This window comes from Thunnus maccoyii, chromosome 7 (assembly GCF_910596095.1).
Source record: "Thunnus maccoyii chromosome 7, fThuMac1.1, whole genome shotgun sequence".
Lineage (NCBI taxonomy): Eukaryota > Metazoa > Chordata > Actinopteri > Scombriformes > Scombridae > Thunnus > Thunnus maccoyii.
The window spans coordinates 3,178,920-3,201,400 of record NC_056539.1 but is presented as its reverse complement, the minus strand read 5'-3'; the positions used below and the strand labels follow the sequence as shown (position 1 = coordinate 3,201,400).

General features: G+C 40.0%; 1 protein-coding gene across 6 annotated transcripts in view; it reads right to left on the bottom strand.

The window, feature by feature from the left end:
• Positions 1-5,707: 5,707 nt before the first annotated feature.
• Positions 5,708-22,481, bottom strand: part of ect2 (epithelial cell transforming 2) — a 57,546-nt gene continuing 40,772 nt past the window's right edge. For 4 of the 6 annotated variants that reach the window (XM_042416460.1, XM_042416459.1, XM_042416462.1 and 1 more), the window contains 4 exons: positions 21,826-21,933; positions 19,574-19,708; positions 15,020-15,614; positions 7,254-7,342 (listed from right to left, as the gene is read on the bottom strand). In XM_042416460.1, the coding sequence (XP_042272394.1) occupies positions 15,051-15,614; positions 19,574-19,708; positions 21,826-21,933 (807 nt within the window). In that variant the 3' untranslated portion in view covers positions 7,254-7,342; positions 15,020-15,050. Of the gene's footprint in view, positions 7,343-15,019; positions 15,615-19,573; positions 19,709-21,825; positions 21,934-22,481 lie in introns of all 6 variants that reach the window. The other 2 variants (XM_042416463.1, XM_042416464.1) reach the window with 1 other exon arrangement.

The window sequence follows — 22,481 nt, the reverse complement described above, 5'->3', positions numbered from 1 at the left end:
TTGATGTGAAGCTTATATGAGGCTTCAGCAGTCTGAGTTAGTCATATCAAGTGGATATCTGACACATTTAGTCTTTTTAGCATCAAATTCCCTCTTTGTGTTTCCTCAGACAGTGTTTCCCTGTTGAGCTGCAGTGGAAGTATAGTAACAAAAAGAGGGACTTTGACACTAAAAAGACTGTAACGTTGAAAGATATCTACTTGATTTGACTCATTTGGACGCTGAAGCTTCATATTAGCTTCAGATAAACTTTTATATACATTTTTACATAGAAGGAGGACTGTGGATTTTGGCCCCATCACTTATATTGTAAGTCCATTATGAAGGGATCTTCTAATGGTCAGTATGAACAGGGGGAATGTTTATAGCAAGAAAAACCTGCTTCAATGTTCATTTAGGCACCTGAGTGTTCTGTGAAGACTTGAAAAATTGTGAACCTGTCCTTTAAGAGTTTCCTTAAATGGAACTGACGGGTGCAGATGAACCCATGAAAAACAGCCTGAGACCATTATTACTGCTCCTCCAGACGTTACAGTTGGTTTTATGCCTTCAGGCAGATTTCTCAATCAGCAAAGACTTCAGACTGCTTACAATACTCCACACAGTCTCATAGAAGCACAGGCACTGAGACTGTTAACAACACTGGAAAACTAGGCCATATCTCCCACTTGTTTAACCTGAATCTTGATTGGAGTCAGGTCAGAGTGTGACTGCTCCCCTATTGTTTCCAGACTCCTAATCATTCACCATTACACAGTGGTCACATCTCATTAGTTTATATTTGCTATTTTGAGCCATGTTGGTGGTATGGCTGTTGGGATGGCAATGTTCAGTCAGCCTCGTTCACCACTTTGGTCCATCCAATAGTTGTTGAGAAATACCTTAAGTGTTGAATGGATTGCCATGAAATTTTGTACAGACTCCTACTCCTAATGACTTTGGTGATCCACTGAGTTTTCCTCTAGTTTAGTCTTGTAGTCTAGCTGGATTGGCACAACATTTTGTGCAGACATCCTTGGTTCCTAGATGATGTAACATAATGTATGACATTCCCCTCAGCCTCAGATGCACTTGAGGTTATTGCTAACAAACAAATGTTAGCATACATGCAACACGCTGACCTACGAAGGTTAATTATGGTAACATTATACCTTCTAAACATCAGCATGTTAACATTTTCATTGTGAGCAATGAAAACTTTTTCTTGCCCCAAAAACGTAGCTTTTCCAAAAGAAGGACTTTCTGTCGCCCCCAACATTCTCTGTGATCACTCATTGTAGATGTATTTCTGAGCAGTTATTATATCTTTATATCATTCTTCTTCCATTGTCTGAAAACAGAGACACAAAAATATGTAAATGAGAACATGCAACTATATAGTGAATTCAGCTACATTAAAAAATGAGACGTCATAGTGTAGACACAGTACAGCCTCACAGAAATGCTAACATGGCTGTAGACTCTCAGTCTTGTTAATCGAAGAATGACTCCTTCACCTGGCCTCAAATGATTCCACCAACCGTAAGATTGCAGTGCCCAGTTTCACCAAACATGCTGATATTTACAGGCCACTGCAAATTCAGAGAGGTCCTGTTTGACTCATTTGAAGAAGAAACCTGGATGAGAAATCGGGAAAAGATGGCCTTGACAGTCTGATAGAAATACAGTACCACTGTTATGTGACAAATGTACTCCTTTTAAGTAAAGCCACTTTAGGGTTTTTTGACCGTTTTCTGAAAAAATTTTTCAGACTTTGGTAGTCTCAAAAATGACTAGTAGCAGTAGCAAAGCATGACAATGTCTGTAATCAACTGAAATTCTCACCAGTCCTTCATTTTTTTGCTAAAGAAAAATTATGCCATTATAATCACACACAAAATTCTACACAGAGTGGCTTTAAAATGACAATAATAATAGCGGAGGCACGGCTACACTTGGCTTCGGAGATCAAACATCACTTTTAAACATACGGGGTTGAGTGTTTCCCAGCATTTCAACTAGATTTGCTGAAAGTTAGGATAATTTTTGTGTCATGGTTAAATTAGAAGAAGTTTTACTGAAAATGAAAACTTCTCTCACAGTAGAAAACACCTTCACATGTGGATGAGTCCAATCTCCACACACTCACTCTCCACTGAGGGATTTCAATGTCAAACTGCTCACTCTTTCCAGCCGTGTGTCCTCTGTGTAATCCGTTTGTGGTGGGGAAATGTGTTTCTCTCATATTCATGCACAGAGAATGAAGACATCTTGCTCAATCACAGTATTTAGTGATAATGCGCTGTATATTCACAGCAGTCTGCATCCAGGTTGCATGTTTTTGGACTGTCCTTCAGGATGGTACCTTGGAGTCAGCAGACCCCTACCATTCCAGCTCCAGCCCCCCCTACATCCTCTTTTCAACTCATCTCCCTTTTCGTTTCAGCCCTTAACAGCCAGTCAGAGGCACTTTGAAGTGAAGGCAAAGGCAAATATGAAAAGAGTGAGTGTCCTCCATGAAGAGGTGCCTTTTCATCATGGCTATTCCCCAGTCTCGCCTTGCCTCGGGCCTGCATGGCACTCCACCTGCAGTTGCTAGCTGGCAGCCTGGCACGTCCCGCGCTTTATCCAGGAGACACAGATTATCTCCTAATGCTTTGAAGAGGCTGCATGTGAAGAGGACAAAACAGGAGCACCTCTGTTGCCAGCCCGCCACCATGACACAAACACTAATGTGGCTAAAATTAAAAGCTCACCGTTCAAAACACCTCGACTCAGTGTGAGGACGTCAGCCGACTCTGGGGTCGCTAATGTGATTATAGTTAAGCTAAGGGCAAGAGGACACAGTGGAGGTCTGGCTGTGCAGGAGCTGTGTGAACTCACTGCACAGAAATGTGGCACCCTTTTTAATTACAACTGTTACAACGTTTTAGCTGCGTCAAAGTTCAGAAATCCCCTTTTTTCCCTTTTTAAAATTCTCTGCTATTTAATTTCCTCCTAATTCAGTTTCATGAACATTAATAACTATCAAGGAAGCACTCATCCTGCAGCCTTCCTTTGATATTTGTCAGATACTTGTGAAAGTAATTTAGAGCCTGTTTTGGAACATTGCAAACACATCAGTGTACTGAACTCACTATCACACCCTCTCCCAGCACACAGAACCAAGTAACCTACACACATACTCTATGTTGTAATTAGGTTGATTATTTTGTGACATTAATCACAGTTTTTTGCTCTATGCATACTATGTGCAGCATACATTACATATGATTAATGGTCATACATTCTTCTGGTACTCTCAGTCATCAATTCAGTCTAATCACTATTTCCTGTTCAAGTTTTTGTGTTGCAGACCCACTAAGAGTGTGTTTTAGATTGCTGACACTAACAGTAGTGTTACTTACTTTCTGCTAAACCAGCAATTAAATTGGCTACTTGTGTTATATTGTTATTTACATTTAGGCATATGCTACGGTGGCCCTGAGGTGCAAAACACAACATATCACAAAACACATTTCGAAACAAAATTTCAGAAAACACAACATTTCAGAAAACATAAGATTTTGGCAAGCACAACCACATAGGGAGGGCAATTCTTGGCTGTGATTGGACAAAACCTAAGTCAATCCAGAGTTCATGTCATGATTTGTGAAATGTAATTGTGTTTCGCACCTCAGGGCCACCATACTATTCCCCTGCAAACTGAGTCTTTTTACACATATTCTGAACCACATAACAAAATCTTTAAGACCATCAACCCCCCCTTGGCTCCAGGGGCCTGAGTACATGCTCATTTCCCAAAGTCATAATCCATCTATGAATGTGCTCCCATATATGGGACTCAGATTACTAAAACTGTAATTGACAGTTTTGATTTTCTGCAGATGTAAATAATCTGTGACTCCATTTGGGACTTGTTATGGGTTATAAAAAAGGCCACTAAGTGTTTGATCATGTGTTTTTTTTCCCCTCTAGGCACTGTAGCTTCACAACATCAGAGTATCATGGAAAGTCTACTTTCCAATAAAGCCCTGATAGTTAAAATATCTAATACAGTAAATATACTTGGCAATAGATAATTGGATATCAGATGCAGGGATGTGCTATGTTAAAAGCAAGTTTTAATTGCTTTTTGACTCAGTAGAGACTGTGATTGGCCTCTTGTGTGTATGTGTGTGTAATGAACAGCAACCCTCTCAACAACTTGGAGGTATGAGAGCTCCACAGTGATTACTTGTTATAATGGGGGAAAAACAGTAAGAGTAACTGCAGCCAGTCTAATAATCCTGCTGGCACTGCAGATTTTTAAGGCCAAGGCTGATATTTGATAAAATATACAATAGATATTGTGATAAATTAATTTTGATAGTTACAATAGCCTGTCACTAGTGACTATACAGCTACAGGAAAGCATTTTCCAACCACTACTTGTGAGACTTAAGCTGCCAGTATGCTTCATCAGAGAACGCTTTTTATGCAAATAGTGATTTGGAGGACTTGTTGGGAAAATGATCTTTTGTCAGCTGTCTTGTTTTTATTTTTGTTTGACTTGTAATGACATATTACAGAAGATAAAGAAGCTCAAACTGGCGACTCATTACACCTATCAAGAGTAACTGCACTTTGGCTAATAATCCAGGTTGCGCTGCGATTTAGTGGAAGTTGTGTACACTGGCTACATCCTTTGCAGTATGATAATTAACACGGTAGAGTGTGGTCAGGTATTACCATCTACCCTACATATAACCAAATTGTGATGCAGCCAGAAGTGCAACAGACTAATCATTTAACATGAGGGTCAGCACAGCAAAGCTTTTCCTCTCTACAAGATTTAGTGCAAAGTTGCTGTTTAAAATAACCCGAATTAGCCTTTGATCCATATAAGTGACTGCTAATGAGAACTGATACTGATATTAACGGGTACAATCACATTTGGTAAAGGGCAGGTCGAGCTCCATGGTGAGAAACTGCTTGTGTGCTGGAGCAAGACACTGACTCCTGAAGACACTAGTTTGTAAATGATTCTGACCTCCCTAAAGAGGGAAGCTAACCTATTTTATTCTGCATTGATCAATAAAGAATCACAGCATTAAAAAGAGAATTTCCATGGTACTATGAGCCAGCTCCCTGGTCTCATTGTTACAAGATTATACAGGCACTTTTACATCTTATCACAGGCAATCTCTCCCTTAAAAAATACCTGCTGGTTACCCAATTTGACCCATTTGTCAGTATTTCTGGACTGGGTTTACTTTCTTCAAAAGATCCAACTGACTCTGTTGGTTCAAAAGTGAATTTTAAACAGCAGCTCTGATTTATGAAGAGAAGGGAAACTGGGAAAGTGCACTTTGTCTAGGGAGATCCAGAAACTTCTAAACCAACTCCTACATCAAATGAGCAAGAAGTACAGACGAGTACTGAGGAGCATTCATGAGCTTGCTTCAAAGTAGTATGCATATGCATGTATGCAACAAGCCCTCAAAGATCCAAGACTCAAGTGGAAGCTCCAAGAATATTTCACGAATCAAACATGTACTGAAGCAGCTTAATTGGTGGATTATCGATTATATCCAAGATTGCAAGATTCTGCCATTGTGGCAGAATTGAGACCAGCTTTTACAAGATTAAAATTGGCATTTTCTTATGATGAAATTCACTTTTTGGAGTGTTTTGTTTGAATTTACAGGCACACAAATACACACAAAGTAAACATTATTCCAGGACATCAAGAGGAAATAAAAGAATTTATTTTCACACAAATGACTACATATTTAGTCAGAACCCCCTACAAATGAATGGAACGAATCATTTTTTTATGTTCTGTTGATAAAGGACACATACACAGGAGTAAGAAAAAGCTTAAATCTTAAGGTACACGTTTAAGTGCATTTAATACAGAGATTAAACAACAGGAGACGACTGAAGCTCAATGAAAATAGCATCAGAGAAACGACAAATATAAAAGTGGAAAAAACATAAATAGAAAGAGAGAAGAAGAAAACGAATATAATATTTATTATTCAAGAATAAATATGCACACTGATGTTGCATCCCTTCTTGAACATACACACAGACACAGTAAAGACACTGTAAAAAGATCTTTTAAAACGTGGACGGGTGTGCAGGGAAGAAGAACATAAGTTGTCTCTGTGTGCTTTTGTTCTCCTCAACCTTACCTCTTAAATCAGACATGTTAAAATAGAAGCTTTATAAAAGCTGCAGGCCAAGTTTACATTAAGAGGGTGGGTTACTTACAATAAGTAATATTATTATATTAGGTGAAATTAAGTCTACCCCACTACAATAAAACATTAAATGTCAGTTAATATAAAGGTCTCTCACAGAGTAAGTTAATAAAAAAGCCACAACGCAGTAAAGGGCAGGAGAGGTCAACCTTTCGACTTTACTAGTACATAAAACACAACTATCTTAGCAGCCTGCATTTGTTAAATAGATATACCTCAACATTTAAAATTAAATGTTATTTTACTTTACCAAGGCACAGTGAAGTAAAACTAGTATTTACACCAGAGGACAGACTTGGTGTTTACTTGGTCTGCAATTAAAGTTAACACACTGAACAATGCTAACAAGCTGAGTAGGCATCATAAGAACAAAACAATGTAACAAGTGTCTGGTAAAGCACAATAACAAATCAATATCCATTAACAAATGCAGACAAAGAGCAGAGCATCCTTCATTTTGTCAGGGTACAGCGAACCTTTCCAGAAGCGGCGATATTCACACACCAATTACACCTAGCATGGTGCAGTACCATTCCAGTTAGTGCCTGATAATACAGTCTTAATTCAAGGATTGTACATGTTCGGAAAAGTCGCACCAGACTGCCTTGTCAGATCAAGAATGATAATATATTTCCCTGTGAGCTCTCAGCAACACAGACTCATTTGAGCTGAATGTGTCACATGATAGAAGTTGATGAACAACTGGTTTTAATCCTACTTGGCCAAGTATCAGCTATGAAGCACTTGGAGACTGGACAATTCTGATACTGCCACATATCAGACTGATATATGTCTCTAGCTTCAGTGCAGTATTCCAATATAGTTCAATGCCACGTCTTCTGGATGTGGATAATCAGTGCAGAGCTCCAGTATGGACAAATACTTGTTTGCCATACTTTACAGGTAGCTTTAATTTTATACACACAGACCTGTCTGGTCAGATCTTGCTGTTAGCAGCAGTCATGGCAAAGGTGGCAATAAAAAAGATGAATTGGCCCCTGCTGGTTGTCCCAAGCAGCTGGATCTCAGAAAAGGTGGGTTGTCGATCGACTGAATGTGTGGTACTTTCTCTCAAACATGGAAGGCAGGTTGACCATGGAGGGGGAATGGTGTGCCTGTAAAAAAAAAAGAGCATGAAGGAGAAGTGAGAAAAACCTGGGATAAAACGTTAACCCAACTTTGATGTTAAAGGATTATTCTGGTTACTTAAAACTTGGCTCTCGCTTCCATGCTTTTAGCCATCCTCCCTATTGGTAATAATAATGTTGTACTGTCCATGTTCATTGCTGAGATCCAAGAAAATGGCTACATCAGAGAGGTCCAATGAGTCAAGAAACATGAGCAGTTAAGAAAACCAAACCCCCACATTAGAAATGTTTATTTGGAAGGGAAACAAAGGCAAACAGTAAAATAAACTAGAAAAGGCAATTTCTGAGGAAATTGCGTTGTGAATGCTGGTTGCTGAAAGGCTTGCGCTAAACTGCATTGCTGGCTTTACTTTGGATGAAGAAGCTGAAGGAGTATGAATGATATGGAAAAGTGGAAGATGGGTTGTCAAATCATGAAATCTTAATTAAATGTGTTGAACAGTTTCAAAAAGTATGAATGGGATTAAAAAGTTGAATAAAACTCATAATGTATGAACATATGTGGAACATCTTAAGGTTTGAATGGAGTATGAATCAGTAGAGGAGAGTTGAAGATGTAAAAAAAAAAGTAGCTGATGCAGTATGAAGAGTTGACAGGCTTGCACTACACTGCATTGCTAGCTTTACTTTGGATGAAGAAGCTGGAGGAGTATGAATGATTTTGAAAAGTGGAAAATGGAAGTTCAAATCAGGAAACCTTAATCACCTGGATTTAATAGTTTCAAAAAATACAAATGGAGGAGATGAGGAAGAGGAGCAGGAGAAGGAGAAGGAAGAGGAGGAGAGAAGAGGAGCACAAAGAGGAGGAGGACAGAAGATGTAGAAGAGGAGGAGGACAGAGGAGGTGGAAGGAGGAGAAGGGAGAGAGAATAGGAATAAGAGCAGGAGAAGAAGAAGAGGAGAGAGGTGATGAAGCCTTTGTATGTGGACGACAGAGGTATGTGTGAATTAAAACTGAAACAGCTGAAGGCTACTGACAGTTAAAAAGGACCAACTGCCAAAAACACCTGAAAATCAATCCACCAATCAGAACAGAGACTGAGTGACAGGTTGCTATGGTGACACTGCAGCCCTGTGTCAAAGGGGAGACAATCACCCAAAGAAGCAACAAACAGGCCTCGAGCAACTTCCTATAACTCAAAAACAAAGAGTCACATCGAAAAAATTTCTTGGGTATACGCGTCCCGAGACTTCATCAGCGATACTCATGTGGGATATGTGTTTGTGTGATTTAAAATGAAGGAGCTATCTCAATTCAAATGTCACCCTCATCTCTCTTTTTAACAGGGAAGATGAACAGTTCAGATTACATTGGAGTCTATGAGATTGTTAGACAACACTCTTGGCGCTTTTGTTTGAGTCTTATTTTAATGGAAGTAACACTGGATGAGAGAGGTTTGTCTACATTTTTTTTGTATAAATTATGCTTGTAGAGTGGAAGCTGTGGGAGTAAAGAGATAATGTCTTGAAGATTTTTGATAAAATCTTCAGGCCTATACTTACAGTGCCTGATGTCAGGAGTGACATCACGCACTCTGGGTCTGAACATTCTGTGCAATACACACTAATGTAAAAACCTGAGAAGGGCTGAAATTTTCATGAAACTTGAACTGTGATTGTGTGAAAACATATGAACGTGAAATATATATCAAAAAGATGAATACAATTTTAGTAGTTGAAAGTCTTGTGACCTGTTTAAAGTTGGCTAGAAGTCTCTAGCTGAAAGTATGTGGAAGTAGTTGAAGTTGAAAGTGGACTGGGTTGAAGAGGATTTGAACATTCCGTCCATTCATTTGAATGAAGCAAAATCACTGAAAAACATTGAATATTTCAGGAAGTATGAAGGGTATGAATGAGAAAAGGAATAGCAATAATGTCCTAATTGAGCTGAACATAATGATGTTTGAATGAAGTTTCTAGGTTGAACAATGTGGAAGGAGATAGGTGCCAAAAAGTGGGCGGAATAATAATAAAGGTTATAGAATAACATAGGTTGTGAATGCTTTCCAGCATTCACAACAATAATTGATTTGGATAAAGTGTTTTACTCCATCCTTCAGTTTACAGACACATTTCCTGGTTCAACTTTGACCTACTGTACTTAATGTGGTTGTATGTACACTAGAGCTCTCACTTAAAAAAGTCAACGGTCATTTTCTGCATATTTTTGTCAGCGTATCAGTTTTAAAATTTTCAGAAAGTAATGGAACAAGAATGAGGAACTATAGTGAGCTGTTTGTCAGTGAGTTACCCAACTTCACTGTGCCCTGCTGTTGTGTGGAAAAATACTTGCGCTGTGTTCAGCATGAAATCACATCACTGTTGTAATTACGCTGCCTCTCTTTAGTGACAAGCTAACAGGTTAGCTGAATTATAGACATCAATCATGTCCAAATCCCTGATCTGTTCATCAATATGAGGATGGCAATTCAGTCTAATTACAAGGCTACTAACAGGTGACTTTGGATTTGTTCATTACTTCTCAGATTGGTTGGAGTCATGTTTATTCATTCACGGCTCACTAGTTTCCTCCATTTTAAGTAAACGGCTTTGCCTGTTGCTCCTATCAACTGTGAATTTTGAATTTAGACAGATCATCGCATCAAACACTTAATATTTTCTCCTTGTTCAAAAGACACTGAATTTCACATACAAAGAGAGCACACTGGTGTGCGTACAGTTTTCCAATTTGAGTTCACTGATTTTTGGTTATGTTAATTTGACAAAACTATTAGTTTGTTTACAACCTGTCTGATCTTTAGACTGCTCATGTTTGTTGACCTGTTGCACTTCGTTGTAGTAATGTCTCTGCAATCCCCAGTTCCTCAGCAGTTCCTTTGATTAAGTGCAATGTAAAGCTCAGCTGTGCAATACTGCATAGGCAGACCTGTAGATATTTATACATATATAACACAGAGACAGCACAGCATTTAAGGTGTAGGGAAGAATGTCAGAGGTGACTATTGTTTTGCACTTTTCATTTATTGCCTGTTTTTTACAACCTAACAGGGAACAACAGGTTACGGAGAGTCCCTTGAGAGCATTTCACATGTGTCAGTAGCTCAGCTTTATCTCTGGGGAACACCCCTTACTCCTGGAGTGATGTCAAAATAAAGAAATGTGCGTCATGTAGCAGGTGGATGTGACTCCCCTCGTTGAGACCTGTTGATAGACGTAACAGCGGAGCAGAGGAGAGACATTGAGATAGCGACCTGCATGCTGGTATTTAACATGATTTTTTTTTTACCTTCCAAAAACCAAGAATTTTAATATTCATAAAAACCCACTATTTGTGCTTTTCCGAATGCCTTATTCAGACTCAGCTCCACCCCTAGTGTTAATGTATGTGTCATGTTCACTCAGCCATTCAGCTCAGTTCCACACCAGAATCCGAATTCCCTTTCAAGGTGCACTTTTAAAAGCCTGTGCAGCAAGACAGATTGTCAAGTGAGCATCTAGATTGCAGTCAGGAGTGTGTGTGTGGGTGTGTATGAAGGACAAAAGGTTGGTTTATGTGCTTCAGCCTCATTTTAATTACTGAGCACACAAAGACAAACGCTGTTACTAGCGCCTCGCTGCCTTCCAAGCCAAACCTTGGCACTGAACTAATCGAGACAGGCAACCTTTGCCAACACAATCACACTTCAGTAGCTTTCCACCTGGCTTTTACACGAACACACACACACGCACATTAAGTGCTCGTTCTCCCTCTGTTTGTGTTAGCAGATGAATGGTAACTAGTGAATGGCGGCCTTGATTACATGTTAGTGAGTGGTGCTAGAGGGGTTCAGAAATACAGAGGATGATAAGGGCTGAATGAATGAGCAGATTAACATGCTGCTTTCACTGGAGAGGGGGTTAAGGGGAGCAATGGTCACACTGCAAACATATCTGACCCTCATTACACACCTGCCATAACTAAACTCACCTGCTAATGAACACTTGTTTTGTGTGAGTGTGCATGAAAATGCCTCCATTTGAGATTCAGTCAGCACACACACTCAAACACACACACACACACACACACACACATCAACAGATTGTCTCTGCTTCCAGTGATATATTGCTGGTGTCATGCAGAGGTGTTCTCACTCTCAACACTAAAGTTTACCCAGATGTGGTTTTTATTGGAGCGAATTAATAGGGGCTGATCACAACACTGTTACAGCAGTCTTTTACCAGCTCCATGGGCTGTACATCAAACCTGAGGGAGCGTCACCAGTATCAACAGTCTGATAGACTGCAGGAGGAAAGCAGTGTGGTAATGCCATGTGAGAAGGAAGGTACACCCCAGAAACTTCTCTTACAGGTACAAAGGCACCTTGACGAGCAGGGGGTTGTTGGAGCTACATATTAATACATTTATAGGTTCATCAGATGCCAAAGCACTGCACAGCGGTTTGTAATACTCACATACACATTGGCCAACATAGCGCCTTGCCACATGATGCCACGTTGCATTGCAGTAAAAGTGGAACCAGGTTCAACTTTTTTTTTGCAGGGGCTCTCTGCGTTGGCACCCCTGCTGTGTCAACACACTCCCCCCATTCAAATGAATAAGGGGGCTGCATTTTTGCACGCAGAGCTAATGTAAGTCTGAACGCTGTCTAAGCAAATTAAAGAAAGGATCACTTCAAACCTTCTGCTCACCACAATCACCACTCTCCATCACAATGAATAAAACATCATAAAGCAACTGCAACTTGTATCACAAGTAATTGAAAGAATGATGTATTATATATAATGAAAGCACAATGCAGCCTGATCATGTACAATAAACCTGTCTAGTGTTGTGGTTGATCAACAGGTGAAATTTGACGCTAAACTATTATCAAAACCTACGCTGGAGATATCTGTGGGACTCCCACTAACCATATTTAAGCATAAATCCAGCTCAACGGCTCACACAAAATTTTCTTCAGATGTGTATTGGACTGTAAGTGCTGCAAAAATGCTACCGAGTATAGACATGACTGTGGCTGAATGTGTGGAGTGCAGATATTGACACTGCTTGTGCGGTGTGTTTGTCTTCACATCTTCAGTTGATTGTGACTGATTGAGCCGATGGTCTTTACTCAGGCTCTCTTTTTTTCCTCCCCCAACATCGCAACATGCCGCTCTGGTTCATTAGTCATCTCAATCTGACAGATCCTAGTGTATTTCGTCTCTTGATTAATTTCGTTACTAGGCAGCCTTTGTTGTGTTCAATGTCAATGGGGTGGTCATTACTTGGCAAGGTGGAGTGCATCATCAATACGGGAAACACTGGTTTACTACAAACTGAGCATACAGATGGACAAGCAGGTTTCTATAGATGTTTTACTGATTTTTTTCCCCACTATCCCACGCAACTGCTAACGATTTGAATTCATGAATGTAAACGGACCATAGCTACCACATAACCCGACAAGCCAGATGGTTTGTTACACAGAACCATCTGAGAAGTCGTCCTTAAAAGCTGTTTGGAAAAGAACAGGCACCTTCAAAAAATACTTGGCAGGTGATTGGATGATGAACCATCTGTCTATCACCATCTATCATGGGCTACCGCTTCTCACTGTCATCACACCTAAACCATGTCCGTAGCTTCCAGTAGTTCTAGGACGCTGATTGGTCTGAACCACTGGTGGTTTGGCCACAAGCCCATAACTGGAAGCCTGACAAGATGGATTCTCACGTGACCTCATGAATTCAGCTGCCTCGCAAGGTAAGCTACCACACTCTGAAGGGGCAAAACTACAACCTTTTTACAGTCACCTTTTAATCGTACGGGCAATGAATATAGTATCACTTCAGCCTGATATATTTACTTGTTTAAAGATGGGTTCACATTTTTCAAAGTCTGTCTTAAAACAATGTTCAGGTACTCATATGCACATTGAAACAGCTTTTTCTAGTTCCTCTCATTAATACTGGCTATTAAACGAGTTCTTCCCAATACGCTGTCAATGTAAGTGATGGGGGAAAAAATCCACAGTCCCCCTTACATGCAAAAATGTATTCACAAGGTTTTTCTGAAGCTAATACGATACTTCAGCAGTACTAGTCAGTCAAATCAAGTGTATATCTTCTAAAGGTCAAGTCCTTTTAGTACAAATTTCTCTCCTTTTGTCACTATTCTTCCACTGCAGCTCAACAGGGAAACAATGTACAGGGAAATGCAAAGAGGGAATTTTGTCCTAAAAAGACAAGGTGGATTTTTCAGCCATCATTTTGGGAGCACATTAGGGAGGGATCTCTTAAAGGCCAGTATGTACTGGAGTGAAGATGAGCAAGAAAAGTCTGTTTCAATGTTAATTTGGGCACCTGACTATTGTTTTAAAGACAGACTTGAAAAAAACTTGACCCTATCCTTTAATTTGTGAGATAATGAAAGTTTGTTTATCTGATGTGAATTCATTTCACAATTTCATCTAACGAGAAATAAGTATAGATTACCATCTGACTACCTCACTAACAAGCCTCGGTACACATGAATGTTTAAAAATCACATCAATAAACAAGATGGATATAGAATGGGCAGTTCCTAAACTCTTGTATTTGTCAGCAGGTTGCAATGAAAAGGTTTGCGTACGGTTCATTGTGAAAAGGTTTAATGATCTCAAAATAGATAACAGTGCTGTTCTGTTCTGTCAAACCCTGTTTCTCAAGCGTGAATTCCTTTTAAGACAGGTAGAGCAGTGTTCATACGACTGGGAACTGGTTAAATGGCTGAGGTGAATATAGCACATAATGTGCCCAGCAACTCAGCCGTCAGAGGTGGTTAGAATGTAGGACAGATAACAGAGGTGACCTGCCACCACGCATTAAAGCTCAGATGAGAAGTCAGCCTGGCTCCCATGAATACATTGACATTTTAATTCTAGTGTGTTGTTTTTGTGTAAACTAGCCAAAACACACAGAGAGCATAACATCCAAAATTAAAGGCATGACTTGACATTTGGATTTTTTACTGTTGATATTTTCTTCACTGGGCACTTACATTAGTCTTTCAACTACTTTCTTAAGTTTTGTTAGCACTGCTTTGATTGAACAAAGATACCTAACCAACTTAAAATCACTAATACCTGTTCAACTTGCCTTGGTAATGTTTGATCTGACAGGAAAATCAAATATTCGATATGTGAGAGCCACAGAGGAAAACCAGGTTTCCACCTGGACAAAAGTCTCTTATGCCACAGTTCTACATCAGCCCAGCTCCATTACACCCTTTTGTATATAGCCCATTACTGACAGCAGCCACCTAGTGAATATTCCCAGCCACCACCACCACCAGTTAGTAACCCTGGTGATCCAGAGGAACAGAGCTATTCCAAATCAACCCTTAAAATCTCTGCCCTTTACACTTGTGCCAATCTCGAGTGGAGAGAAGCATTATACTCACACTTCTTGAATCTTTCTAACCCCCTCATATGTAATCACTGGGGTCCAGGGTTCAGCTGTGGAGCAGACCCTTATTAATCTATCTATCACTGTCACAGGGTCTCAGCTTCTAAGGAGTTGATTTGGGACTAGGAATGCACCAGTTGTTAACTGAATGTTAGCCAGTATAGCGTACACAGTCAGAAGCAAAGGTGAATTTGAAATTAAAAATGGTATTGGTGCACCCCTAGTTGAGACTAGACCACAATAATGTTTGCTCACATCAGGCTCCAGGGCTGTGCTTAGCGGTGGTTTAGAGCAGAGTCTCCCTGCGAGGACTGGTCAGGACTGCCTTCCGTGGGTCCAAGGGGACTTGGGGATCCCTGCGTGACTCAGAAAAGGTTCTGCCTTTGACATCAACAGTATGAGGAGCCAGGCCCCTCAGCTGGAACCCTACAGAGGGAAGGTGTCTAGACATATGCTGGCCAGATTTTGGCTGGGAGCTTTTAGAGTTGAGTTGAGTGGAGTTTCGGGCAGCTGGAATGGAAGTGGAGGTGGGACCGGTTGAAGAGGTAGACTGTTGGGGAGTGGGGAGGCTGGAATGAGGTTTTGCTGGTTGGGTTGATAATGGAGTGTAAAGGGTGGACTTGGGTTCTAGGGCCTTGGGATAATAATTGAGACCAAGGCTTTGGTTGCCATGGGGGGCAGTGTTGGGGCTGGGGCAATGGGCGGGGTTGGGAGCTGGGCTGCAAGGGGTACGTATACAGACAGGGACCCTGGCTCGGACTGGAGGGTGGTCCAGAGAGTTAGAGCGCTGCACCACAGCACTGCTCTTGGCAGAATCACTCAAACTGAACGTGGAGGCAGAGCGAGACATCTAGAGTACATAACAGAGGGGAGACACATATGGAGCAAGGATTTATGTACATATCATGAAGCAAAACAAGATGAGACAAGGAGAGAATAAACATGCTGAGACGAAATGCAAGGACAGAGGAAATCCTCAGCAGGTAAAACAATAGACAGAAACACTTGTCTTGATCTGAAAGAATATAGAAGGGAGGGAGAGAATGAATATCCCAGAATGTCAGGCTTCAAGTTTATAGGAAGGGTAAAGACAAAACATCTGAAGAAGAAAATCTAAAATGACAAACAAGGAGTTTGAAATACTACATTAATTGTACAACAAATAATAGCCTGCCCTCTTAAATTGCTAAAAATCTCTGATAATAAAATTCTTAAGTGTCCTCTTTTAATCAGCACAATATTCTCCACAAGTTCTGTCAAAACACAAATATGTGTAAAGCTGTAAATGTGTCTGTCCATGTCTATTGCTCAAGACATGGAGAGGCAACACTTAATATTGACAAAAAAAAAAAAAAAAAAGACATGAGCATGATAAGACCAAACTTCATTTTGCAGAGACAAGGAAAAGAGAGAAATAAAAACACAGCCCTCCACCAGAGTAAGATATATTTCATATCCTGGTCCTTATTAGCCAAGTTTGTATCTGCTGCTCCATTCGAGTTCCTACTGTTCACTGATGAAGTATTCATTTTCGTGACTCACCTGTTTTATTTGTATTAAGGAGGTGCCAGAGGCAGAAAAGGATTCCCTAAAATAAAACACTCTGCTTCCACTGTTGACTAGGAATTACCTGAAGAATTACACAAATACTTTTGACAATTATGAACTGATTTCACAACTTGTTGAGCTCAAATTGTCCAGGTACCTATCCTTCATTATGTAGCTGTTAAATTTGATTAGATATGAGCATGTAAACCAAATCATTAATTGACTGATTTTTGATGACTGATGATAACAATTGATACAAAAATCACTGCCAATTATTGTTTAGAGGAAAATTTGATGAATTCATGACAGTATAGGTGCCTCAAACAGCCACAACTGTGCATAACCACGGCTGCTCTACTGTTACAGGAGAACCTTACTGATGCAACATAATCTGTGAAACTGCACGAAACTTCACTACATTAAACTAATTCACAAACAATAAATTTGATTGAGGGGTTGGTTATACTCAAAAATGTGAACCATGTGAACCCTTGCTGGCATGGTAAGATGACAAAATGTATATGATGTGGACCCTTGTGGCTATGCAAATATGGGAATTATAAATTGGTCTTAAGGGCATATCTATATACACAGTACAAGATGGTACTTCACAGTACTCTCTTTAAATGTTTTTATTCATTGTAAAATTGTTTCTTTTTTTTAACCTGACTGAGTGAACTGCACAAGAAATTCCAATGTGCATGTACCTTGTGCCTGTGCAAATGGCAATAAAGTCTCTTGAATCTATATCCACCTATGGCTAACTGTAGGAGTAGAAAACAGGAATATGTGCCCACTTTTACAATGACTGAGATTTATAAACCTAGTCGTAAACCTATTTTTACGCATCTGGCCCCTGGTCTCTGCTATCACATAACTTTGTTGTGGAATGAACCATTCAAATACTGGCCATTACACAAAGTACACATAGTTCTACAAAAGAACAGAAAAAAAGTTCCAGCACATTTAAGAGCAGCAGCCCTTTTCCTGCTTTTTAATCTACCGCTGACTTCCTGTGTCCTGTGAGAGTACTGCTGGCGTCATGTGTGGCTGCCGCTTCTCTGTCTGTCTTCCCTGTTTTCTATTCTCATCTTTTCTTGCATTTTGTCTTCTCTACGTCTGTTGTCATTGTCCCAGATTTGTTGCCATTTCCCTGTCCCCTTGTCTTCATTCCTAGCTGCCTAGCTCTCCCAGCCTCCCTGCTAACCAGCTAATGTTAGCTCCACCTGGCTTGCCAGCTAACTAGCAGAGCTGCCCTGCTGGTTCTGTCCCCGAGTCTCACTGGTATATTTCCCTTCCCTGGACACTATCCCTCATCGGACTATCAATATTAACTTACTGGATCAACATTTTCTGGACATCTCCTTCCCTGGCTGCACTCCTCACCATACAAAATAATCAGAACCATGGGTAGCTAACGTCATTCCTGTTTGTGTTCTGTGCTAATGCTACATCATACGACTGACCCACTTGTCAACTGCTGCTATGGGACCTTTTCAGCCCTCCCTTATTTTTATTAACCTTACTCCCCCTTTTATTTTATGCTGCACCCTGGTCTCCCTTCTTTCTTTTTCCCCAGCCCAGCTTTTCACCTCACCTACATTACTCTCTCCGTGAACTCCTGCTTCTCAACAATAACTACCAGTTATCCCCCAATGAACTTAATGCTGCTTGCTCTGCTGGAATCCTCCGCCACTGCCGATACCTTCATCACAGCCCCAGCCATCTATATTTCTCCACTCACCCAATATCCAACCGGTATCCAACATCCAAACTACATGTTCCCACCGTCCCCCCTCCACTGTCAAACTAGATAACCTCAGACTTCTCCAGCGTTCCCCCATTCATTGAACATTGATAAAAGAACAACAAAACTCCCATCCTACATAAACTAGTACTGGACAATTCAACTGACTTTCTCCTGCTCACAGACACTTGGCAACAACCTGATGATTTCTTCTCCCTCAATCAAGCATCTCCCACTGGTTTTGGCTACACCTGCAAACCTCGTCCCTCTTGTCGCAGAGGTGGTCTAGCTGTTTTATTCAATCAAAATTTCAGGATCACAGTATCACCCTCCCCACAGTCTCACCATTTGAACTCCTAGCATTTAAAGCCATGTGCTCAATGACTGTCATCTTCATTTACTGGCCAACCATACCTAATCCATCTTTCCTGTCTGCACTGTCTGAACCCCTCACAAATGCCTCATTTCTCTCCTCACAGTTTGCTTCTGAATTCATCAATTAACTTGACAATTTCAACCTCACCCAGCACATCACCTTCCCCACCCATGTCAAAGGCCATATAAGGCCTTGACCTAGTCTGCTCTGTCAATCTACTGGTACTCAACATCCATCCGTCCCCATTTCCTCTGTCAGATCCTTAGCTCATCCAGTTCACTATTCCATCCCCAACCCCACGTCCACAACTCCTCAGAGAAATAACCTTCCAAAACACAAAATCCATCGATCCCCTCCGACTCTCAGACCTGCTCTCCAATGCTCTCTCCCTGGAACCAGACCCCACCTCACCTGATGATTTCGCTAATAACCTCAACACCACATTATCTGCCTCCCTTAAAACTCCTCACTGTCCCATGGAATTGTCTCATCTGCCTTCAAAACTACTGCTGTCTCCCCAGTCCTAAAAAAGCCTGGTCTTAATCCATCCTGCCTCAACTCCTACCGGCCTCCAGATCCACCTCTGCTAGCTTTCTCTCCACCCCAAAGTCCAACTTTAGCAGTTCTTGAAAAGCACTATATGAGGATCATGTATTATTATTATTATTAATCAAGTTAGATCAAAATGACTGACACTGACTGAAAACCGTTCTATCATGGGTTGATGAAGAGATCAATTGCCTGGCTCTCAGCAAAAGGAGAAAGAAATAGAGAAAATAGAAAAGAAATGAGGTATGCCACAGAGACAGCCAACACCCACCCAATATGAACTGCCTTATTCTGCTCATATAAAGGGGACAAAGTAGACACATTTGAAATTTTGGAAACTTATCTTGATCATTAAAGGTAATATTCATGATGCAAGTAGTATTTTTTCTGTGAGTGATCTAATATTACATGCTATTACAAACTGTCTGTTTGTGTATTAGGTGGGTCCTGACAGAGACAAGCAGATAGATGCATAATAGAAATGAGACGATTTAACCTAGTGTGTATCTACCATCAGTACAGCTCATGTTGTCTTCCAGGTGGCAGACTGATTATTTATTCAGACAGGCAAATAAACAGAGAGACTTACAGCCAGTGTGGAGCTGCTGCCGATGCGATTTTCACAACTCAGCCTCTCGCTTTTCTCATCTGGAGTACTGTTGGCCAAGAAGGCCCTCTGGATCACACGCTTCGGGGTCTTAGTGAAAGAAAATGCCCTTGTCACCTAAAACACACACACATACCCACAGAATATTAGTAATCAATAATTTTGTTTTGTAAGCATGTCTTGGTCATAAATGCCACATGGTATTTTTGCAACATCCTGGATTTTTGGTGATTTAATTTTCACTCCACGCCCTTGTTATCAATGAGCGGAAAAACACCAGTCAGTATATAATTCAATACATTTCAAACACACCAAAACCTACAGCTTACAAAGTAAACAGAATGAAGGCCGAACAAAAACTGAACATTTTAACCTTCATGAAGGTTTGATTTATTGCAGGGCTGTTGGATTAGACTACATTAGGTTTTTTCAAGTTGTACCTGATTAAGTCATAACTGAGTGTATATTGTTATCAGTTTGGTAATGCCAATATATTGTCTTTAACTTATGTCATATTCTGTATTATTTATTAACTAGTATTAACCAAGGCCAATACCATTATAGATATTTGAGAATATGTTAAAATCTGATCACAATTGTATAAGAAGAATAAACATTGTTTATTTTATTTTAAATTTAGTTTAGTAAAAAGATATTAAATAAGCAGGACATAGACGTGTCAGTTAGAGCTGCAATGATTAATTGATTAGTTACCAACTATTAAATTGATTGCCAACTATTTTAAAAAACAATTCATCCTTTTGAGTCATTTTTTTTAAAATGAAAAAAAGTCCAAATTCTCTGATTCCAGCTTCTTAAATGTGAATATTTTCTGGTTTCTTTTATCCTCCATGACAACAACCTTAAAACCTTTGAATTTTGGCCTGTTGTTCAAAACAAAACAAAATATTTGAAGTTGCATCTTAGACTTTTGGAAACAGTGATTAACATTTTCCCCCATTTTTTAAGTATTTTATAGACCAAACAACTGATTGACCGATCAATCGATAATGAAAAGTGGCAGCCCTATTGTTATTGTTCTCTCATGGATAAACTGAAAAAACTGAAAACACTTTTTAAATGATCTTAAACATATAATGACATATCTGGGCTCCATCAAAAATTCAAGTTGTTAAATTCATGTGTTGATATCGTTAAGTTAGAAATTTTTAACCAGGTACTTTATCACATTTTGAATCTGGGCTGAAATAATCACTCATATACAGTGACTTGAGTAATCTGAGTTATGGCTGAGTAAATTGGCGAAAGTTTTCTCATCGTGGTAGTATTATTATTATTATACATAAGGAGAACGCGGACAACCACCATCACAGTAGAAAGAGTAGAAAAGAGTAGAAAAGGGATAACAGATAAATGAAGACAGAGGGAAGACATGAGAGGGCATTTTAATTTGAAAGGGGCCACCTTTGCGTGACAGCTAGGAAATGCTTGTACTTAGCTACAGCTATCATTGCTAGCTTAGCTTCCACAAGGTGGAGCAGGATCAGAATCTGACAAGACATGCTATTTATAAAAGGCAAAACATTCGGCCAGTTGTATTATTATTATTATTATCATTATTATTATATGCTATTATCTGTTAAAGTAGGAGTCACATGCACAAAGAATAAGAGCAAATATATTTCTTGCAGAGATAACAGCTGACCTCTGCACATATGGCTGTTTTTAAAGTCACCATACTGTGAATGAGGAAGGCCAGATAACTCTAACACCGAGAGAAAGAGAAATTGGTAGAATGATGAAACAGTCTGTCCTGTAGCCTTTGTTTAACCTCTTAACCTTCACTGCTCTCAACTGCTCCCTCAAACATTTCCTCAAGCAGCTTTAAAGTCAGATAAACCTTTTTTTCCTCACGCTGTTTAACAATGTCACATTCTTTATCTGCTTGTTCCAAAGATTCTTTCAGGCAGTATCATGCTTATATTCAGTTAAACATTCAAATCCTTTAGCTGCCCTCTCTAGATAAGCTGGAGAGAGCAACTAAGAAAATCTAAGGCAGATTCCAATCCGGGCTCATTGTTTAATGATTATACAATTACATCAAAAGTGGGACATCTGCACTAGACGTCTTGTGCATAATGTCATTCACTTTCTGTGTAATTCTGCATAGAATAGTTTGCATATTTGAAAACTTCAAGTATTGTGGTTTTGAACAATGGAAATGGTACAGCTGAGGAAGTTGATCATGAGAAACAGATTTCTCTTATTTTTACCTTTTTAGAGGTCTTCTTAATGGCCCTGGAGGCTTTGCTCAGGGTGCTGTCCATATCCTTGGTGCTGACCTGTAGTGAGTCTGGGTCTGTACACTGAATCAGGTCCTCCTGGTTATTGAACAAAATATAACATCACAGACTTAATCTCCATTTAATAAATCATGACCTGAAGTGTGCAAATAATGTAATAAATGCAGATAAATTTTGAAGTAGGATTCTCTCTTACACACACACACACACACACACACACACACACACACACACACACACACACACAGACACACACACACACACACACACACACACACACACACACAGTGTCTTTATTTCTCTCTCCTCCTCACTCTGCAGTGGGATTTTTAACAAGTAGGGCTCTATCTCGTTGGTATTCACGTTGCAGCGCTGACCCAGTGAAAACAGCATTAGGAATGCAGCTGTGAGGCGGCAGACAGACTGGAGGCCAACATCGCCCCCTGCTGCTTGATCTGCTAAATACAGCAGACAGCTTCACCTCCATGTCTTCCAGTGGGCTCAGTAATTATTTTGCTCTTTATGGAGGAGAAATACATACATCTGTCTACAGGGATCCGGTAAGCTTAATCAGACCATAACAAGTGTGTTTCCCAGAAACTCCCCAAACCATCAAAGGAAAAAGG